Raw genomic sequence first — 21,329 nt, 5'->3', positions numbered from 1 at the left:
TGAGATAGAGACAATTTTAGAGCTAGAAGAAGAGATTCCTGGTTTTGTACTAGAGGAAGCATTCTTCAGCAGTACCCCAGATACACCGAGAGGCCCATAAGTAGCCAGGGGAAAGGCTGCTGATGGGTGGAACAGCACAACCTGCAAAAAACTCCAGGCAGTTGCAGATTTGTGACATTGGGAGGCACGAGACTGTTTTCGTCTTGTGGTGAATGTCCCCATAGGACTCTAGAGACTCCTCTCCTAAAGTGATGAAAGATTATGTTAAATTGGTGAAACTGACTGAGAATCACAAGCTGTGTCTCTCTGTTGTTTGTAAGAAAGCTAACAGCCTGTAAGGGAAGGGAAGAGTGTTTTGAAGTTTCATTTTGGGGTTTTTTGGGGTTTTTTTTTCAACTTTTCCTTTCCATTCTTTTAGTGTGTGTTAATAAAACAATTTGTTTATTTTTTAAGCTTGAGCCTGCTTTGCTCCCCTTGATCCTCTCCCACGAAAAGAAAGTAAACACTGAGACCACTACGCTAAATTTGGCAAACAGAATTTGGCGAACATGAAACCACTACAACATTTCAACATCCTGCAGCTACAGAAGGGAGCAGCAGACAGGTAATCACACTCTGCTGCAGAAACACAAGGACTTTGATCAAAGAAGGTGGCACCTGTTATTTAAAAAGAACCTCATCTGCAAACCATCTTTCTCCCTCCAGAGAGCTTGCACTCCGGTTCTGGGCTGCCATCTTCCAGGATACAAAGACTAGAGATGAAACCTCGAGCCTCATCTCAAACATAATGTCACCAAGGGATTTTCACACAGTTTTATGCTTTCATTTTCCGGCTCAAGCTGCTCTTGAGATAGCAACATTGAAATCATCTTGGATGTGTATACAGGTTTGGAAAAAGTGAGATTAATCTAATCAAAGCAGTTTTGCCATTCTGCTATCTCAATATCCATAATAGCTTAGTTATTAATAAGGTTAAAAAGGAAAACACTCCCTAAAAAGAAGATTTCTGGGAAGCAAAGCAAATTATCAAAGACCCCAGCCCTCAGTCCTGGTTCCTAGCCCCTGTGACCTCCAAACAATCAATATTAAAGCAGGGATGAGGATGATTTTCTGGGTGTTCAGTGTCAGCTGAGCTCTTGCCGCTCTGCCACTGAGGGCAATGATGGGCATGAGCACCCTGAGGTGGGGACCCTGGAGTGTGGCAGAGGTCTCCCTGCTCAGGGAGTTCACTAGATAACAAACGAGCCCTGAGATAACACTAAAAACACACAGAGCTGTGGAGAAGCTCATGGCTGAGCTGGGGAGGGCAAAGCCCCTTGCCCCACAGCTGAGGCTGTGGCACCTGAGGGGACAATGTCCCCTCCTGGGATCCCCACAGCAGTGGGGGCTTCCAGCCTCCACCACTACCGACCTGGAGTGAGCCTTGGCTGGGGCTGCAGCCCCTTCTCTCCCCTTCTGGAAATAAAGCAGCCAAAGCATCCCTGCTTCAGGGCTCAGGGGCCAACAGCTCTGACATCACCAGAACTCTGTTCCAGCTGGGAGCAGCCCCCATCTGCTGTGTGGGAGCCTCAGCAGTCACAACTGCAGCCCGTTCCTCAGCTGACTCCTCTTGGCGTGAAGAAATAGAGATATACACACCAAAATTCCTCTGAGCCCCATGGCAGTGCAGTAAATTATAAATCAAGCAGCAATCTGTGACTCACCCTGCACTAGTGGGAAGGCGCTCGCAGCTCCCAGGTGAACAGGTCCCACGTGGAAGCGTGACGGAAGGTTTTTCCTCAATTTTCTACCCTACCACTCTCCTGAAAGCCTTGGAGTCACTACCACCACTCTGTACAATTTGTCAGCACAGGGAGGCTGAGTTAATGCTGATCTCACTCCCACAGCCCCACGGGAGGCAGTGCTGCTCTGACAGGTAATAGAGGATAGGTTTTCCACCTGGCTCGTGGCTCCTTCTCCAGCAGAGACTGGATGTAAGTGTTACAAAACACCGCTTTTCTCTTTCTTTTGTGTATTTCCAGCCTGTCAATCTACAGAAGACTCAGCACCAGCAAAGGAAAAGCCTCCTCAGAGCTGGCCCTTCTCTGGCTCTTTAAAGGGAGCAGAGTGCATGAAAAGGCCACCGCCAATGGCCAGTAATTAAGGCAAAATCCTTTCTTCAAAGACCCCTTCCACCAGAAACCATGGAGAGAGGAGCCAGCTGGAGCTCTGCACACAGACCTGTTCTGGCTGTATCCCCCAGTGTAACCCTGCCCCAGCCCGGGCACGGCAGCAGCGCCGCAGCGCCGGCAGGACCCAGGCAGGCACCGCAGAGAGGATGCTAATTACAACTTTCAAGCAATCTGAATTTATAATTGGCCGAGATTTCACTCGGCAGATAATGCACTGCTGTCCTGGGCACTCGCTGTATCTAGGTCAGGCCATTAGTTTTGCTCTTAATCTACACAGAGTTTTAATTTCATCTTTAATGTCGACTTCCAGCCAGCGAGCTGAGCCAGCAGATGACTTTAGTCACTGATTGTGCTCAGCATCTCAACCCCTCCTGAACCCACGGGGAGGGAAAATGAGCACCACCATGCCGATGCGCTTGGACTGCTCCCAGCCATGCTCACACAGCGGGAGCGTCGGCGCTGCCCGCTGCACCGGGGAATCGGGGAACCATGGAACGGGATCTGCAGCTGATAACCCTTGACATGAACCTTCCCAGGGAAACAGGATGTCACCGCTTCCATCCCTGGCATCCCAGCTTCAGAAAGCTTCTGGACGTGATCCAGCACTCCATCCTCTGCCCCATCCTGCCTGGCATCCATGTGGTCCCTACTGAAATCCAGGAAACTGCTCCCACGGGCGGGAATCCTAATTGACGACATAAACAAATGGAGTTGAAGACTCACAAAATAAACCCATGGCATGCATTAAAGGGATTAAAGATGGTTCCTAAAACATTTGGAGGTGTATAATACAGTATGGATGGACCATGGCAGAGCATCCAGAGGGAAGCCAGGCTGCTGGCACACGCTGGAGACTTTAGATGTAAAACCAGCTTGGAAGAAAGGGGAGCACTGGAAGGAGGTTTCTCATTTACACACACTAGTCCAGTTTCAGGCACTCAGCTCTTATAAAGAGATAAAAAAAATTTCCACCAAAGATTTCTGTAGAAAGCACAGCCCTTTTGACAACAGGAAGTTACTCACTTCAAAAACCCAATTTTCCATCAAAAAAATCTAACTTGAAAGGCGTTCCCAGCTCACTCAAGATGTGGGATCAAAGCCAGGGATTAAGTGCATCTGCTCACTGCTGGCTGCTCGAGAGCGTTGCAGAGCTCCAGGAGCAGCCACTAAGCTCACCAGTGACATCCTGACAAGAGGACAGAGGGGCAGAGCCCTGCTGTGGGCACGGCACATGGGGCAGGCCCATGGGAGGCAGCAGCTGCTCCACTGGCGACACATTCCCAGGCAGCAGCATCCTATCAGTATACATTTAAGGATTTCAAGTATTTCAGGTACTTGCAAGGATTTTCATCACTGCCAGGGAGCACACAGTGGTCAGAGCTTGGACCGAGGCCATGTAAGGAGCTGACAGAAGATGCCAAAACAAATACTGGCTCTGTTGGTGAAGCCCAGAACCAATCCTGAGCAATTTCTGCAGCGGAGGCACAGTGTCAGGGAAAGAGACACCCAAAACCAGCCTCACCAATGCACAGCCAGAGGCAGGGATGTGCTGGAGGATGAACCAGAAGGACACACACTGAGGTCTTCTCCAGATAGCTGTGGCCACCCTCACCCCTGCTCCAGCCCCTCACCAGCAGCTCCAGCCCTGCAGAGACTGAGGATCTGGGCAGGATCAACAGCACAGGAAGAACGCTTTCAGCAGAGGAGAGCTTCCCTCCACGGCCAAAATCACTTCAGACTCTTATTTAATAGGGAAAAGGATAGTGTTCTGGCAACCTGTTACACCTTCTCAGATGGATTTGCCTGGCTGGCACAGGCTGGACCAGAGAGGACTGTTCCAGGGTTTTAATTTCTCTGCCCAGGTTTTATTGCATGCAAACATACATGGCCATTGCTTTTGAAGGTTTCCAATTTGCTAATTGAGACATTTCCTCATGGAAGAAGAATGTCCTGGACTACGGACAGGGCTGCTGGCGCAGCTCTGCACACTGGGGAAGCTTAGGTGAGCATGATGAGATGGGAGACAGGCAGGCAAAGCCAGCCTCCCCAGGCCCCTTTTGGCAGCACTAACCCAAGGCCAAACCTGGTGGCTGGAATATAAGGAAGAAAAACCCAGGACATCCCATCCTGTTCCTTGTGCCATCTGGGGTGTGTAGTCACAGCATTGGGCACCTCGCAGAAGGTTCATGGGAGTTTGGAGATGGGGAGGTGGGAAACCAGACCAGGAAACTGGACATCTAGGAAGACTTCTTTCCAGGCACCAGTTTGTTCAAAAACAAGGAGGAAAAAAATAATCTGGTCTGCACAAAAAACTCCAAGGGTTCTGTGTTTTTGTTGGAGCAATGAAGTATTCCTTCTGCCCTCAAAATACATGAGAGCGGAGAGAGTGGTTTTGTTCTGAACATGAACAAGTCAAAGATCCAAGAAAAGCACTTCTGGGGCAGAATGAGCCTGGAACATGAAGGGAGAAAGGCCAGAGGAAGCAGCAGCTGAGAAAGACATGAGCAGGGTTCTAACGGGAACATGAGTGCTGCCACAGCCACGGCCTCAGCAGCATGACGTCAGACGGGACCTGCTACAGGCTTTTTTTTCATTTAAAGAAAAAAGGAATGAGAAGGGTTTTGCAGGCTCATTCCAAATGCACAGCGGATGGAGAGGGATTTCAAACTTTATATAGGTCAAACATCATCCATGCAGGTTCACATCACATTCACTGCAACCTCAGCTCCCACAGAAAGCCTGAGCTTCAGAGCGCTCGGGAGGGATCTTGCGTCCTTACCTTCAGCTTCTCGAAGCGGTCACTGAGCGATGCCACTTGGTGGTCCCGGTGGCGGCCAACCAGTTTACATAAGGCACAGATGAGCTGGTCATCAGCAACACAGTACATGTTCACCTTCTCGTTCTCGTGCTCCAGGCACGTCAGTCCACGGAAGTGCGCGTCAGGCACGGGCTCCACCAGCCGGTGGCTGGTGAAGGGCTTCTTGTTGGGGTGGGTGGCCCGCAGGCAGCGGTCACAGTAGGACACCTCGCAGGTGATGCAGGTCTTGATGGCATCGCGGGGCGGATCCTGCTCGCAGAACTGGCAGGCGATCCTCTCGCCGGCCACGGACATGGTCGGGCTGTTGCGATAGCTCCTCTCGCGGCGGCTCTCGCTAGGGGAGTTCGGGCCGCTCAGCGACGCCTTCTGGAAGCGGTCGATGATGTTCTGCAGGGTCACATTCCTCTTGAGGCCCTCCAGGCCCCGGTGGTTGAGGGAGATGACATAGCGGCAGGTCGGGCACTGGAAGGCGGTGATGGGCTCGATGGACTCACTGGAGGAGCAGCTGGACACCAGGATGCGGTGGGCGCAGCTGAAGCAGAGGCTGTGGGCACAGGGCAGCAGGAGGGGGTCCTCGAATAACTCCAGACAGATTGGGCAGGTCAGTTCTGACTCCAGTGTTTCCATCTTTAGTTAACACAATCCTGATTCAGCATCAAAACCCAGGGAAGGCGGTCAGGAACCTGCAAGGAAGGAGAGCAGAGATGTGAGACTACAGCTGCACTCCAGGGCTGCTCCTCTCCTCCAGCAGCAGCTGCCTGCGGGGTTGGACATGTGATCCCCCCAAAACCCTGACATCCACTCTGACACTACCAACTCCAGCCGTGCCAGGCCCATGCAAGCACAGGCTGGAGCTGTCTCACCCCACATGGAGCAGAGCCTGGAGCTGCAGCAGGACAGGAGTCATATGGAGGGGACAGAAGGGGAGGAGCAGCAGCTCCTCTGACACCTTCCAGCCCAGCCAGGGCAGGACCTGGACCATAAGGCTGAAGAAAAAACCAGGAGAAACCACGATTTCATGTTTGTCTTGGTTCATGCTGCCAAGACTGGGGGCGGGGGCTGTGCTGGTATTCCATGCAGAAGGGCTGCTGTGCATGGCACAGATAAACCTCTTAACATTCCCTCCAGCAGCTCCAGGCCTGCTTCTGGTGAAGGGGAAAAGGTGAATCAAGTCGTGGAAACTCTGAGCAGAGCAGGTCAGGAGCTCTTTACATCCCATCCTGCTCCCTGCTTTTCCTGGCCATTGCTTTTTGGAGCAGGGTGGGGAGGGCAGAGCAGCAAAATTATAGTCGGCAAACTTCTACTGGCTGTCCTCCACAACAGCCAGGGATGCCTAAATCAACTCCAGCTGGAGGCAAACAAGCTTATTTTTAGCTCCTTTCCCTTGCAGAAAGCTGGAAAACAGCTCGCAGCAGGCAACTCAACCTGCTGCTCCCAACTCTGGTTTGCAGAGCACCAGGACCTTCACCCTGAGTGCTACCCAGCCTCTGCCAGCATCCCAGCACGTTCCCGAACAGTCCTGTAGTGACACGGAGCCAGATCCAGCCTCTCCTTTCTCACTCACCACCCAGTGCACAAGTGGCACCTCCTGGTCTCCTCAGCCACAGCAAGGCAGGCTCCGAGTGATGCCCAGCGTGGTGTCCCTCATCGTGGATGTGGGAGAGCCCCATTTAGTCCCTGGGACCCCTCACCCTGGCACTGCTGCAGGAACTGACCCTGTGGGAAGCTATGTGGTGCCCAGCCCAGCCCTGTTTTTACCCCAGGAATACCCTGGTGTGGTGTACAGGCTCAGGTTGGGGAGAAGAGGAAAAAAATCTTCCCGGTGAGGGTGATGAGGGAAGCTGTGACTGCCAAATCCCTGGAAGTGTCCAGGGCCAGGCTGGAAGGGGCTTGAAGCAACCTGGGACAGTGGAAGGCATACCCACCCATGGCAGGGGATTGGAATTGGATGGGCTTTAAGGTCCTTCCAATCCAAACCAGCCTGGGCTGTAACCAAAGTGTAGGGGGTGACCCAGAAGCAGGAGAGGGTCTGACTGCTGGAAGCCCCAAGCTGCTGCCAGCACCTGCAAATGACAAATTGCACAGGTGCCACACTGGGACCTGCCGACCCCCATCCCACTGTACGCATCAGTTCCATCACCTCCACCCCACCACCTCTTCCCCATTGTCAGAAATGGGATTTGCAAGTACCTGGAGGAAACCCTGAGCTCTTCCCTGCACCAGCTCAGGGGGCTTATAAAATAAATCCATTGGATATTTTGATACGTTCATGCTGCAGCAGCTCTTGCTGGCCAAATGCAGCCTTGCACACACGTACGCACATTTAAAATTATTTTTCTTTTCCCCAGGAAAGTCAGTGGAGAAGTGACTGGATCCAAACCAGCAGAGGAACACGAGGGCTCCCAGCAGCTTCCTCCGCACAGCCCACGGAGTGTTTCTGAAGCCTTGGAGCTGCCGCAGCCATGGGAAAGCAGTGGGGAGAAGCACTCCTGGCCCTGTGCCTGGCTGTTTGGGCTGCCCCAGATCCACTGGGCTCCCCATGCTGCAGGCCTGGCAGGATCAGGGGTCCCAATGCACCCCCAGTGCCCTGGGCACCTCCTGGCACCTGGGCTGGCAAACCTCCCATGCTGGTCCCTCACTGTGCCAGATGCTGGAGACACAGAGGCTGCCTGGCGCCAAGAGCCCCACATCCCAGAGCACGAGCCCAGCTGAGGGGGCACAGCAGCCCCTCCGGCCTCCCCACATCATCCATGGATTCTCTCTGGTCAGCAGACACAAAGATGAACAAAAAAGAAAAGACGAGAACAGGATTTGTTTCATAGCCTGACCAAAACTGGGAAAAGAATTAAAAATCAGGATTGGTGTGAGAGGCTCCTCAACACCTTGCCAGAGCCTGTTGTCCCATGGAGCAACATCTCATACTCCCACAAGCTCCCACACCTAACATCACGCTTCACATGCAGCTCCACTGCTACCCAAGGCAAAACAATGCAAAAAGTTTAAACAGCCTTTGGTTTTGTTACTGAAGCACATTTGTACATTAATCTTGTTTTCCTTGCTGGGACAACAGCTTTTACCTGTGACGTATCCAAGAGGAGCCTCAGGCTGGGACAGGAGCAGGAGCCCTCTCGGAGGTGTGGAGGAGGCACAGGAGCCTGCTCAAAGCCAGTACAGCAGCAGGGACAGGAGCCTGCCTGGAGGTGCAGCAACCCTGCTGGAGGTGCAGGAGCCACCTCGGAGGAGCGGGGGAGCCCTGCTCCAAGATGCTACACCTGGCAAAGCAGCCGTGCTGCCATCAAAGCCTTTCATGCCTCCCACTTTGATGTTCTCTTTGATGTCCAGGACTGACACAGCACAAAGAATAGCTGTTTAGATTAAAATCTGCTTTCTTTGGAGTCATTAACTCCCTAAATATAAAAGCTATGAAATACTAACACTGTTTACAGGCAGTCCTGTGTCACCTGTGCCCAAGGGTCAATGGCCCTGTCCGTGCCGGCCTGTAATGATGATGTGCAGCAGCAGGTTAACAATACACGTCATCCAGCCAACCATTGTTCTGCGTTGATCTGAGCTTTGCCCAAAACCGAGGGGAAGGCAGGGGGAATGGGGGTGGGGGGCTGTGAATCAATGACTAACAAAACAGAAGAGACAGGGAAGGGCAGCGAAGCCCAGGGTGGGCAGAGCTAAGGGTGATGCAGGGCCAGTGCAGAGCCAGTGCCAGGTCCTCTGGGACACGGTGACTACTGCTTTTACTTCCAGCCCAGATGGTCTCCAAAACCAACCTGCCAGCCTGGAGCAGCAGGAACGTGGGGTAAGGGTGCACAGGTTACCCGTGGCAAGTTACACCAAGGGTTCTCAGATACAAAGTTTCCCCCATCTCTTCCACCAAATTATTATTTTCACAATATCAAAGCACTTCATCCCTGCCTTAAGCTCATGGGCTCGTCAGGAGAGATGCAGAGGTTAGGCACCAAGGGAAGAAGGAAGGAGAGACATGGAAGGAGGGATGCTGCCCACATCATCACACCTGTACCTGGGAGGGGGGGACATCCTAGTGTACATCACCTGAGGCCACAGGCAGCCAACCCAAAATTCACGCTTTCCCCTCCAGCAGCATCCAGGCCCCTTTTTTACCCATGTTTTCCAAGTCCACATAAACTTCCCTCTGGTCTCCCCCAACACCAACACTGGGCAGAGTTTGGCCAGCCTTCAGAGTCCTACATCAGGATATCCAGACCTATTCAGAAAAATGTTAATTCTGCAGGTTGGTATTTTCCACGCCAAGTATGATTATTTATTTCCCCTCCCCCTTTTTATCCCTCTTTTTTCCTTCCCCCCCAAAAAAAAGCTCCAGCCGACATTGCTCAGCCTCTTCCAAGAATGAGGCTTTAGAAGAGCTATGTTGCTCCACCCTTGCATTAACGAAAAAAGTAATAAAATACGGCAACCCTTTCCTTAATTGGCTCAGTGACAGCAGGATACAAAATCTGGGCAGCAGTTCTCTCTGTGCTTTTTGTTGTCCTCGGGAAAATTAGTTCAAAACTGGATCAGTGTTGAGGGGAGGACAGAACAGCCCCTGCATCAGATACTTCTCCCCCACGGCAGCAGGGAACCATCCTGCAACTCGAGGGGGAGAGATTCCCCCTCCTCTTCCCTGGCTCTGTCAATGTCCCTGCGCTTTGTTATCTCAGTCCCAACCAACTTCCCTGAATCTACCCTCGGGACGGGCCTGTCCAGTAGACACAAGGTCATAGGAGGGAACACAGCCCCACCTTCCTAATCAGCAAGGTGATTAGCGTAGCCTCCCCTCTCCCTGCGGTGCCTTCCTTAGCTTCTGACCGAAGGAAGGCAGCCCCAGGAGAGGGGAGGCCATCAGGCTCCTCCAGCCAATCCACATCCACCGTTACCTACTTCTTCCGTGATTTATTTGCATCAGCTGTGCATATTTAACACCAAATTTGAAGCTCAGAGCTGCAGCCAGCACAGAGCACCCCTTGGCCACATCATCGCCTCTACTCCTCCCTCCCAGCACACCTGAGCACACCAAACAGAACTTGGCCTTTTCTCCCACCACTCTCCCCGTAATAACTCCACAAATTTGTCTGAGGCTTTCTGAAAATCCCAATGATCCATCTCCCAGCTGCCCTCTCTAATCACTTTATTGCCATACTAGAAAAATAACACCGCCTGCTGCAGTTAAACTGGATTCCCCCTATAAAACCAGCATTGCTGTCCCTAATCCACCAAACTGAAACAGCAGTTCCATACCAGCTTTAAATATTTTTCCAGCCAAATTGCTTGGTGCTAAAGCAAGGTTGCTCCATATAATTTCCACTGCTCTCCCTGCACCTCTCAAATGAAGGACAGAGTCGGGAGGCTGCATTCCCACACAGCAGTCCCCTTCAGTGAGGGACCCCTGTGGGCTGGCAGCTCAGCTGCTTCATTCTTAAACCCTCCAGAAGAGCCACCAGAGCCCAGCAGGCACTGGCCATTTGTGTTCTTTAACTCCTCCATTTGCACCTTATTCCCTCTGGGAATTTCACCTTGCATCACTGCCTTCACTAATGGGATGAGACCATTTTGCTCCATCACAAAACCCCCTTACTCCTGAAAGTCTCCTGTCAGGCTCCAAGGTTGGGAAGGGAAGTCTTGGGTTTCCTGCATGGGACAAGGATGCTCCAGCTAAAGCCTACAGGGTCTCCACCTCATTCACCTCCGTGATGTCAGAGATGCAAGCACCAAAGAAAGATCCTTTGTTTTGAACTCCAGGGATAACCTGGAGCAAGGGAAGATTTTGTCTGTTTTCTACCAACACTGCCCAGGAAGGTGACAGCTCCTGGAGTGCTCCCACAGGACCTCAGCACAGCATACATCGACTAAGGGCTCCCCAGGGATGTGGTGTCTGGAACCCTTGAGCTGCAGCGTGGATCAGGAAGGGATTCCATGCAGTTTGCTCCCCGGCTCCTGCAGCCATATAGCAGGAATCTTGCCATGTGGATTCCTCATCAGCTGAAGGGGTTTGAAGACACCCCAGGCAGCAATGGCACACACTGTCCTTCAGGACATTATGGGGCAATTCCCACTGACACCGTGTGGGAAGCTTTCCCTACCATCTGCCAGTGGCCTGAGGGTTGACAGGACACAAAAAGCCCAGGGCACCTCTCCAGCCCCTCCGCCGTGGCAGATCCCTGGAGCACAGCACACTTGCTTCCAATTCCTGGGGAAGACAGCAGCTCCCCAGCACTTCCCTCCCTAATCCATTAAGCCTGCAGCTGCAGCAGCCAGTCTCAGGCTCTGTCAGGTCATAGCCCATGGCAGCTCTTTCCCACATACTGCATATGTCCATCCATCTATCCATCCACGCATCCATCCCATTCCCCCGGCAATGCTGAAACCCGCAGTCCCTGCCTCTCTGCCAGCAGCTGTCCCCACAGCTCAAGGGCTGAAACCTCAGCTGAAGCTGGGGGGTCACAGTGATGCCAAGGGCTGGGGGTGGTGGCAGAGAGGGGCTGTGGCACTGCCTGGGACAGCTGCAGGCACGTGGCTTTAGCGGGAGCAGACCCACCATCCCAAGGCCACTGCAGATGTGAGTGACCCCCTTCCAGCCTGGCCCTTGAGGAAAGCAGCTGGGGACAAGGCACGCCACCAAACTGGCATGTCCAGCACTCACACAGCCCTGCTGCTCCCCTGCCAACCCACCCCGCAAACTGTCCCTCCCCTCCAGCCACAGGACTCCGCTGCTCCAGGTCTCACCACCCCCTCACCTCCCCTCTCCTCCCTTTCCTCTCCTGCAGCTCTGTGCTCTCCTGCCACCCTGCTCTGCCAGCCTCTCCAGCTGATGCTGTCTTGCAGGCAAGCAGAGCCAGCACTCATGTCTGCACCAGCAGCTCCTGAAAACAGCCCCACTCCCAAGCTGGCTCCTGCCAGACCACACATGGAAGCAGCCTTTTGATTTGAGCCTTTCTCCATGTGCACCCTGTGGCTCAGCATCCTTCCCCTTTTCCTCAGCCACTGCCTGCAATGCAGCTCCAGCCCAGCCTCATCCCTACCACAGCCACCAGCCCCTGGCCCAGCAAGGATGAGGGAGGCCATAGCTGCCGTGGCAGCCGGTGCTCTGGAATAACCTTTGGGCTCCAGAGCAAGTCATGGCTCCCATCCCCCAGATGGATGCTGCAGAGACCATCCAGCTCTGCACAGAGATCCATCTTGCTGAGGAGGAGCACACTGCAAGGCAAACCCCTCGGTCTCTCCAGAGGCTGTAACAGCAGCAACCAGGTCCCAGCTCACAACCCCAGTGCTGTACTGGGAGACTGGCATCCTTCAGAGTCTGCACCCCAGGTTTATCCCCACTCCATTGCTTCCTAGAGGACAGCAAGCACCGGACACTGGCACGACTCACCCACAGAGGAGCGGAGTTCAAAGAGGTGCACAGTGAAGGCAACACTGGGCTCAGGTGAAGCCCACCATGGGAAACAGCCTGGGAAGGTACCAGTGCTGCTGCCACATGAGTGTGACCACAGTGAGGGGCTGGTGCACCTCAGCAAGGAGCTGGCCCCGCACCAGTGCTCCCCAGGGCCCCCACTGACATGCAAAAGTCAAAACTCTGATGCAGGGATGTTTTTGGGGGGGGTGGAATAACAGATCCTCAACCAAAGAAGGGGGGTTCCGCCTGCATGGCACAATCCCACCGCAGTGAAGGCACAGAGCCTGAGAGGAGCACCCCACCATGGTGCCCCCCGACCTGTTCTGGGCATTGCCCCTCTGTACCACCTAACCCATGCTGGGAAAGGAGAAAACTGAATGGGGCCAAGGGAGCAAGAAGGGCTTCAGAGGGGACAGGAGCTGCTGTCTGAACCAAAGGCTCTGTCACATCCTTGCTGGCTCAGGGTTGTCCCGTGTCCTGATAGAGCTCCAAGGAGCACATGTGACCCCAGCCCATGGGAGCACACCCTGCCGATACCATCGGTCCAGCCCCATTTTGCTGCTCAGTGGGGCAGCAGGAAAGCGGCAGTTCTGATCCCCTGGCAGATCCAGCCTCAGGCTGCGCATGGAGGCTTTGGAGTCAGCCGGAGCCTCGTCGCTGTCCCGACCCAGCGCCCTCTCCAACCTCCCTGCCCCCAAAACGCCTGATTAGTTGCACTTCCGACAGATACCACAGAGCCGGGAAATCCAAGGGCCATTGTGCTGCTCTGTGCAAGGTTAAATATATTCGCACAGCTCCTTGGGCTGCATTCCTGGAAGGCTGGAAGGATAAACAAGACTTCCCACAGGAACTGGAGACAATGGGGGGATAATTAGTGCTAATGCCCATTGCAGAAACAAAGCAGGTAGCAGATATTTTGGACTTTTACACCCTCCTCCCCCCACTCCCCCCTGAAATGCTGAGAAAGAGACACTCGGACTGATGTAACTCGGCTCCTGGGCCCCCTAAAAGAGATCGATTTAAAAGAAGGGAAGCTGCCGCTGCGGAGGGTTCAGCGCGCGGCTTGGCCACTCCACGCTTCCAGGCGCACAAGGACAAGGCTCGGAGACACGTTTCAGTCCCAGCTCAATCTGGGGTCCCAGGCGAGGAGGTTTGGAGGTGGAGCTCACACCCATGCTGCTTCCAGCACAGCACAGCCAGCGATGCCAGACAGACCGCAAGGAGAGCTCCCGCATCGCTGCGGGATCACCTCGTGTCCACAGGGACGGGACTCCCACGCCTCCCTCCGCAGCCAGCCACAGATCTGCTCTTCCTACAGCTACCTCCACTTCGTTCCAGAGAACGTCCAGCTAGGGCTTGTTTTCAAACCGTAGCAATTTTAAATCCTTTTTCCTACCCCAGTCCCTTGGGAATGCTCCGTAGACCGGCCAGATTTTCCAATTTTCCAATCCTCCTCCCGGTGCTGCGGAATGACAGAGACCCAGTGCTCCCTGGACACTTTTCCAGCGCATTAAACAGGTCATTTAAAGCCTTTCAAGACAAAATGTTCCCGAACCCCGAGGTGACTCAAAGCCATTAGCATCTCTTTGGGGAGGCCCCTCCACTGCTGCACAGGAGCACTTTTGCTCCTCATGTCAAGATAAAATGCAGGAAATACATTTATAAACAAAAAAGCACCAACTCCCCTTGGCTCAGCCTCCCCTTGCAATATCCCCTGTCAAAGGGATGGTCTCTAGAGAGGAGGAGGAGGAGGTTCCAGCACACAGAACGGACAGGTATGGCAGAGCTGTCCCCATGTCCCATGCTCTGCTCTGGGTGTCACCAACAGCCACAGTGGTGTCCTTCACACTTTATAAAGCACATCAAAGGATGCTCCACTAGCAATACGTCACTGCATCTTATGGGACCAGCCCCAAGCTCACTCCCCAGCCACCCAGGAGGAGTTTCCTGAGCCAAGGACACTAGCACAGCCGTGGCACTGCAGGGCATGGATTCCCATGGTTTATGCCAGGATGGGGATTAACTGCTGAAGGCAGGCTGGAGCACACAGAGCCAGGGGAGAACCATGCAGCTCACCCCATCACCTCGTGGATCAGCCTGTGGCAATGGACCAGGAAACAACCCTGAACCCAGCACAGGCTGCATCCCAGAGCACACCAAACAGAAGTGCACCGTCCCCGCCCAGCTGGGTGGAGGACTTGGACCATGCTGGTTGCCTCCATTACCCCTGTTCCCAGCCAGCTTGGTTCCACCACATTGCATCTCTCCAAAGTTCTCCTCTCTGCTCTGAGGGGCAGCCAAGATAATTTTGGCAGCCTGCAGGAACTGTGGATCTGCCCGCCATCCTTTCAACTCTGCTGAGCTGCAATTCAGACATGAAGCAGGTAACTACATAGGTAATTTCCTCTGGCCATTTCCACTCCCTCCATGTGGGCTGCCAGAAGGAGGCAGAGGCTTCTGGCAACAAGAGGCATGGCACAGACAAGACCCACTCTCACACACTGATGAGTCCTTTAATGATGGGAAAGGAACCTAAAACGTGCCGAATTTTGCATTTGTCACAATCACAGGCAATTCCAGAGCCTCCCAGGGAGTTTGACACACCAAGGCACGGCTGCAGCTCCACAGACAGGCAAAGCTGCTGAGGAATGACAAGTGGACACAAATTCCTGGGCTGCTGGAGGGAGCACAGCACTCTGCAGGGTCACTCCAGGACTGACCACAACGGTGGCCAGAGGCTTGGGAAAGTACTGATAGGAACAAAAGAGTTTAAAAAAAAAATCCCATCTTTAAAAATTAAGTGTCATGTGTATAGATATATATTCAGTCTGGCAGGCTCATGGTCTCCCTCATCCAAGTGCCAGAGCAGTGAACAGCACCACAGCAAGCAGTGCCACCATCACAGTGTCATGTTGGGTCTCAGCATCAGCACAACAGTGCAGGTGGCCAGAAGCAGTACAGCATCCAGCCAAAACCCCAGCCTGCAGCTCAACCCCCTGCCCCCCATTCCTCCCCCAAGAGGAGGCCCAGGGGGCAGTGAACCACTGCTCACAGCCCCATACCTGGAGCTCAAAGGCCAGTGCTGTCTCCCCAGCCCACCCCTGCTCTGGGTTATTGAGCATCCTTGAGAGCACCCTTCCCTGCCTCACTGCATTCAGTTCTGTTACACAGCCAGATTTGGGGGGTTCCATGAGGATCATCCACAAAATGCATTTAAGCTGCTCTGTGTCTCTTTGAAAAAGAAAGCTAATTTATTGCTCAATATCGCTGCTGTGCTGTCAGAGGATGCTGCAGGCTGCACCTTGGAGAGCTGGCACATTCCCACCTCCCCTATGCCCCCACAGAACCCCACTCCAGCCAGGCCTCTACTTCCTGCCTGAATGTAATTTTTTCCCTTCAGTCAACCAACTCAAAATTGGGTTTGTGTATTAAAGCAAAATTTAATTCCTAGGCCATTACCCCAGCGTGGTCTATTTCCTGCATCTGCAAAATGAGAAATAGACAGACGGAGCAATTCATTTTCCTCTTAGACACGAATCTCAGTTATAAACAACAATAATGACATTCCGAAGAGGCATGGAGCACTTTCATTTTGGAATCCCATGGAAAGTGTTTGAGGCTGGGGGACCCCTGACACAGCTGGCACATGGACATGCTGTGTGTTCCCACATGGATGCAGCACAAGTCCCTTGGATCTGCCAGCAGAGTCTCAGTGATGCAGCAAGTTTCCATTTATTTCTCACACTGGCTTTTCGCAAGCTTGTGGGTTTTCCTTCTCCCCCTCTAGCAGAGTCACCAGACAGTGAGAATCTATAAAATACAGTTTTGAGCCCTGAGAGTTTGCAGCATCCAACTGCAATAGCTGTAAAAAAAATCCCAGAAAAATAAAAAACTCCAACTCCTCCAAACAAACAAAACCCCCATACAACTCTCCCCTCCCTCTCCCCCACTTCCCTTCAGTCTCTCTATTCTTTTGAGACTAGAAAACTCAGAAGCAGTTTAACCCACAGAGTGACAGCAGCATCCCCATTTATTCGCAGGCCACTCTGGCTGAAATTCCATTCCAACCGGATCCCATCCGCACCCTTTTCCTGTCCAAGGGCAGAAATCCCACAGGAAATGCCCAAAAGGAAGCGAACCAGATGCCACCACCCAGTCGGGAAGACCTGGCGCCGGTGCTGGGCTCCCTGCAGCAGCTCTTCACCGGGACCTCCCAGCCAGCACAGCTTCCATAATTTACAGTTTCCATCAGAATCACCACAAGCCTTTTCCACTTTGATTTAAGAGACTCCCCTGGTTCAACACCAGAGTTGAAAGAGTCCAAAAGGCTCCTGGAGCATGCCAGGGCAGCCCTGGCTGAGGTGGGAGCAAACACAGAACACATCAGGCTTTCCCACACGCCTGGGGAATGGGGGACCTGATGGCAGCTGCAGTATCCCCTCTCCAGTCCTGGGCTCTGGGAGCATCAGGGGACATTTGGGACACTCCCCATGAGCAAACATGCACTGAAGAAAGGGACATCATACAGGGGGAGGGAAGGGGGGACGGGGACATGATATTTAGCTTGGACATCAGGAAATGTTTTTTCACCCAGCAGGTGACTGAACACTGGGACAGTCCCCCCAGGGAAGTGGTGATGGCCCCAAGGCTGCCAGAGCTCAAAAAGCACTTGGACAATGCTTTCAGGCAGATGATGAGATTCTTGGGGTGTCCGTGCAGGGCCAGGAACTGAATTTAAGGATCCTGATGGGTCCCTTCCTACTCAGCCTATTCTGTGAGTCTGTGAGAGGGATGACAGCAGCTCTGAAACACAGGGAACTTCCCCAGCAGAGAGATGTCTCCTGCCCTCCTGGCACCCAGGACACTTCAGGTTTGTTTACTGGGGAGGAAGTCGAGCCCACAGTGACATGGAGACCAGTGAGCTGCATGGAGGCTGACTGGCACCACAGAGCTGAGACTGCATGAAAAGGAGATAAAAAGTGGTCCAGCCTGACCCTCCCACCAGCATCCCAGATTTTCATCACTCAGCCCCATTCCCACACTGGAGCAGTCCTGGGGCTAGCAACCCATTCCTGCCCTTGCTGTGTTGATGGGCATTACTGGGGGCTGGGTGCTGCCTTCCCCGCAGCAGTGAGTTGGGAGCCCCAGAAAACACGGGCAAGGGTGTCCCCCACCCTGGCCACAGGACCCACCTGGCCCCAGGGCAGGGGGCCACACCGAGGCAGAGTGATGGACTGCCAGCGAGCACAACTGGCTGTCTCCTGAGAAAGTGCATCCAGGGGCACAAAAAGGGCAATTCTGTCACTGGCCATGCTCCCTGGGCTAGGGGCTGGAATGAAGAAAGGGGAAGGGCAGATACTGAAGCCACCACATCCTGCCGGTGCTGGCAAGGCCCCACCACTGGCACCCCAAAAGCCAGGGCTGCAGCATGCCTAGCTCTGCCCCACGTCCCCCCAAGGATGACACAGCCACCAGGCTCAGCACCGTGCCCCTCCTGGCACCCCTGGATGAGAGGCAGGTCTGGGGCTGCTGGCACAAAGGTCCAGCCTGATGTTTCCAGCAGTGTGTAGGAACACATCAGGCGCCCAGGATCCGAGGGGGAGACACTCCCTGCATGCCACTGGAGCCCCCGCCCTTGCACAGCACAAGGCGCCTTTCAGAGCCACACAGACATGCCATTCTCCTGCTGATGACCTCCTTGCCCTGGCATTTTTGGGACCCAGGCTCCACAGCAGCGAGCGATGGCGTTGGAAGCAGCAGCCTGAGGCCGGTGATCAGCATCCCCATGAGTGTGCTCGCTAATCAGAGGGGCTGCCAGGGCTGCCCGCTCACACAAGATGACGGCACAGCCAGGCACTCATTAGGCTGCAACACACACTCACTTTCCAGGCAAAGAACGCTAAAACCAAGGGAAAGCAGCAACACAGGCTCCAGCCTCCCCACGGCTTTGTCCCTCTCCAGGAGGGTGCTCAGGGGAGCAGCCACAGACCCTCTCACCTCAATGAGGGGAGCAGTAGCCTCAGAGAGGTTCCAAGCAGGCTAAGGTGGGTTTGTTACAGAAGGTGTTTGTAATCAGCAGCAGCAACTCCTTCCAACGGAACAAAATAATCACACTGCTCATCAGCTTCATTTAATGAACCAGCTGTGCAGCCTCCAGCGACAGTTCTGGTTCCAGCATCTCTGATGGGACAGCCTTGGTCTCTCCAGTGACCAGCCTTTGGGATGCACCAACCCCCTAAAGCAAGGGGCTGATTCAAGGGCTAAGAGGCTCAACACCCCCCTGCCCACTACAGAAGCTCCAGATGACAGCTCAGAAACCCACAGATAGCCCAGGAGAGTTGCAGCATGGGTTTGGAAGCACCTATCCATCCCTAGAGGGGATGGAGCAGGAAACAACATAAATCTGGCTCTAAAAGTTAGTCATTTAGCAATCTCACATGGTCCCAGGGCTAATCCCACCCTGCTCACCAACTTGCACCCACACCAACACACACCCCTGAGCCGTGCCTGTACCTCGGAGGCCAGCGCAGCTCACTCGGTGCATGCTTTGCAAGGCAGGGATTTATCACCCACTGCCACTCCATTTTTTTGCAAAGCAGCATTTCCAAACCAGGCAGGATGTGGGCTGTGCACAGGCACGGCATCCCAGCCACCATGGAAGGCTGCACAGGGCACAGACCCAGCTTGGATCGCAGCAGCCGGCACACCCAGGGCTCTGTAGCCACCTGCCTGAACTGAGACAGCTGCTGCTGTCGTTGGCATCAATTCATCCTTCCTCCTCGTATTCCTATGGCACTTACTGTCTCTTCCCAGGAGCATCCTCAGGGAACATCCCCTCAATGCAAGAGCATTCCAGCACTGCAGCCTGGGTCAGCCTCCCTCCTTCCCTGCCTCCGCGCTGTGGCCAGTTTTACTCCCCATTGGTCAGGGGCACAAGCCAAGCATGGAGCCTCGAGTGTGCTCCTTCACAGTGAAATGTAGCAGTGAGCACCTCAGCACAGAACCCACGGCACCCGCAGGAGCAGAGGCAGCTCTGCACAGCCCCTCCAGCACAGACCAAGGGTCACCACCTGCTGCAGCCAGGGTACAGGAGGGAAGGGCATTGCTGACCACATCAGAAGGGTCAAGGAGCAGCTCCAGCCCACACTCAACACCCCGCCGGCAGGCCGACAGGTCGGTGACACCTCCCAGATTTGCCAGGCACTGCCCAATGATGCTCCACCGCCACCTGGAAGCCAAGAGTGCCCTATGCTCTGCCAGGCACTGCTGCCAGCTCCCACCCGGCTGCGGCAGCTCCTCTGGCAGAGCCAGTCTCCTTGAAGCCGCCTTCCGACAACAAAAGTTGAGCCGAAACCTCCGGGCTGGCTGGGGAGACCTGGGCGACAGCCAGGAAGGGCAGGAGCCATTAATGCTGGCGCGTCCAGACTTGAGGGAATGACGGAGCAACCAGAGCTATCTGCCCTCTCCAGAAACTCCGCAGACCGCTGGGCAGAACGGCCCTTCACCGCGCTCCAGCCCTCGTCAGACGTGCACATAGGGGCGATAAACTTGTGGCTGGGACGTTTTTTGAGGCAAAAAACCCGAAAATAAAGTGCAAGAACGAGGCATCACTCAGGCACGTTTTCCAGCAGCTGCACAGATCCTCGGCGCGAGCAAACACACTCTGCTGCCAGCTGAGCAGTGACACCCCCCAAGCGCGGGCAGTACCCCGGAAATGTCCCCCGAACCCCAGTGCCCTGGGGGGCAGCACTGGCAGACCCCCCACACGCGGCCGTGTCTCTCCTCTGTGGCTTCCGACGCGCCGGTCGCGGAGCTCGCTACTGAATAACTTCCATGGCCCTGGAGTTCGTAAGATTCCAGGGGTGAGGGGAGGCCCAGGAGGATCAGGGCCGCACCGGCCCCACGCCGGCTCTGCGGCAGCGACGACAGCCGGGCACCGCAAACCACCGGGAGCTGGAGCGCGGGCACGGGACCGGGCGGCGGGAGGGATGCGAGACTCTCCACCCTAAAACCCGCCACGAGGGGGAACGGCGGGGGGACGACGAGGTGGGTGCGGGATCCCTAAAGCCGCGGGCGGGGAACGGGGAACCGGCGAGTTGGCACCCGCTCCGTCCGTAAGGCACCGCCGCTCCCCGGCAGGACGGCTCCCGGCGCACCGGGAAGGCCGCGGGAAGCGGCGGGCGGGGACAGGCCACCAGGGTCCCCTCGCCAAGCGGCGGGAGGTGCCGGGGCGGGCTGGCAGACGCACTCGGCGGCCGAGAGAGGCGATTGGGAGCGGGGGAACCCGGCAACGGCTCCCGAGAAGAGCGGCAGCCCTCCGCCCCGGCACTCGCTGCAAACCCCCGGGAAGGGCCGCGCCGGGGCCCCGATGGCCGGTTCGGTGGTTCCTCCCGCCCCGGTACCTACCGGCGGGCCGCGGTATTCCCTCCCCGATTCGGTGCCGCATCCCGCCCCGATGCCGGTAACTACCGGCAGCCCGCGGGAGCACCCTCCCGGCCCGGCCCGGCCCTCCCCGGTGCCCCCGGCCGGCCCGGTGCCGGTACGTACCGACGGCCCGCGGGAGCCTCCCCGCCGCTGCCCGGGCATCTTGGAGGCGCGGAGACACGGCGGCGGCGGCGCGCGCGGGGCGGGCGGGGCGGGGCGGGGCGGGGCCGCGCGCGCTCACGGGCCCCGCCCCTCCGCCGTGACCCCGCCCCCGCAGGTGAGACCGCCCGGCCCGGGGACGGTGTGTGCCCTGTGGGTGCCCCATGGCATCGGGAATGGTGTGTGCCCCATGGCATCGGGAACGGTGTGTGCCCCATGGCATCGGGAACGGTGTGTGCCCTATGGCATCGGGAACGGTGTGTGCCCCATGGCATCGGGAATGGTGTGTGCCCCATGGCATCGGGAACGCTGTGTGCCCTATGGCATCGGGAAT

The 21,329-nt window shown here is 55.2% G+C and overlaps 1 protein-coding gene across 9 annotated transcripts in view; it reads right to left on the bottom strand.

Moving 5' to 3' along the window:
• MID2 (midline 2) overlaps positions 1 to 21,028 on the bottom strand; it is a 67,374-nt gene extending 46,346 nt beyond the window's left edge. The window contains exons 1-5 of one of the 9 annotated variants that reach the window (XM_040083980.2): positions 9,762 to 9,900; positions 9,023 to 9,226; positions 8,425 to 8,486; positions 8,067 to 8,333; positions 4,951 to 5,672 (exon numbers count right to left, since the gene is read on the bottom strand). In XM_040083980.2, the coding sequence (XP_039939914.1) occupies positions 4,951 to 5,616 (666 nt within the window). In that variant the 5' untranslated portion in view covers positions 5,617 to 5,672; positions 8,067 to 8,333; positions 8,425 to 8,486; positions 9,023 to 9,226; positions 9,762 to 9,900. Of the gene's footprint in view, positions 1 to 4,950; positions 5,673 to 8,066; positions 8,487 to 9,022; positions 9,227 to 9,761; positions 9,901 to 20,959 lie in introns of those variants that run through there. The other 8 variants (XM_040083979.2, XM_040083982.2, XM_040083978.2 and 5 more) reach the window with 8 other exon arrangements.
• Between the last annotated feature and the right edge of the window lie 301 nt (positions 21,029 to 21,329).

Source organism: Hirundo rustica, chromosome 21 (assembly GCF_015227805.2).
Source record: "Hirundo rustica isolate bHirRus1 chromosome 21, bHirRus1.pri.v3, whole genome shotgun sequence".
Taxonomy (NCBI): domain Eukaryota; kingdom Metazoa; phylum Chordata; class Aves; order Passeriformes; family Hirundinidae; genus Hirundo; species Hirundo rustica.
The sequence above is the reverse complement of the archived record's forward strand: the minus strand, read 5'-3'. Positions and strand labels throughout refer to the sequence as shown.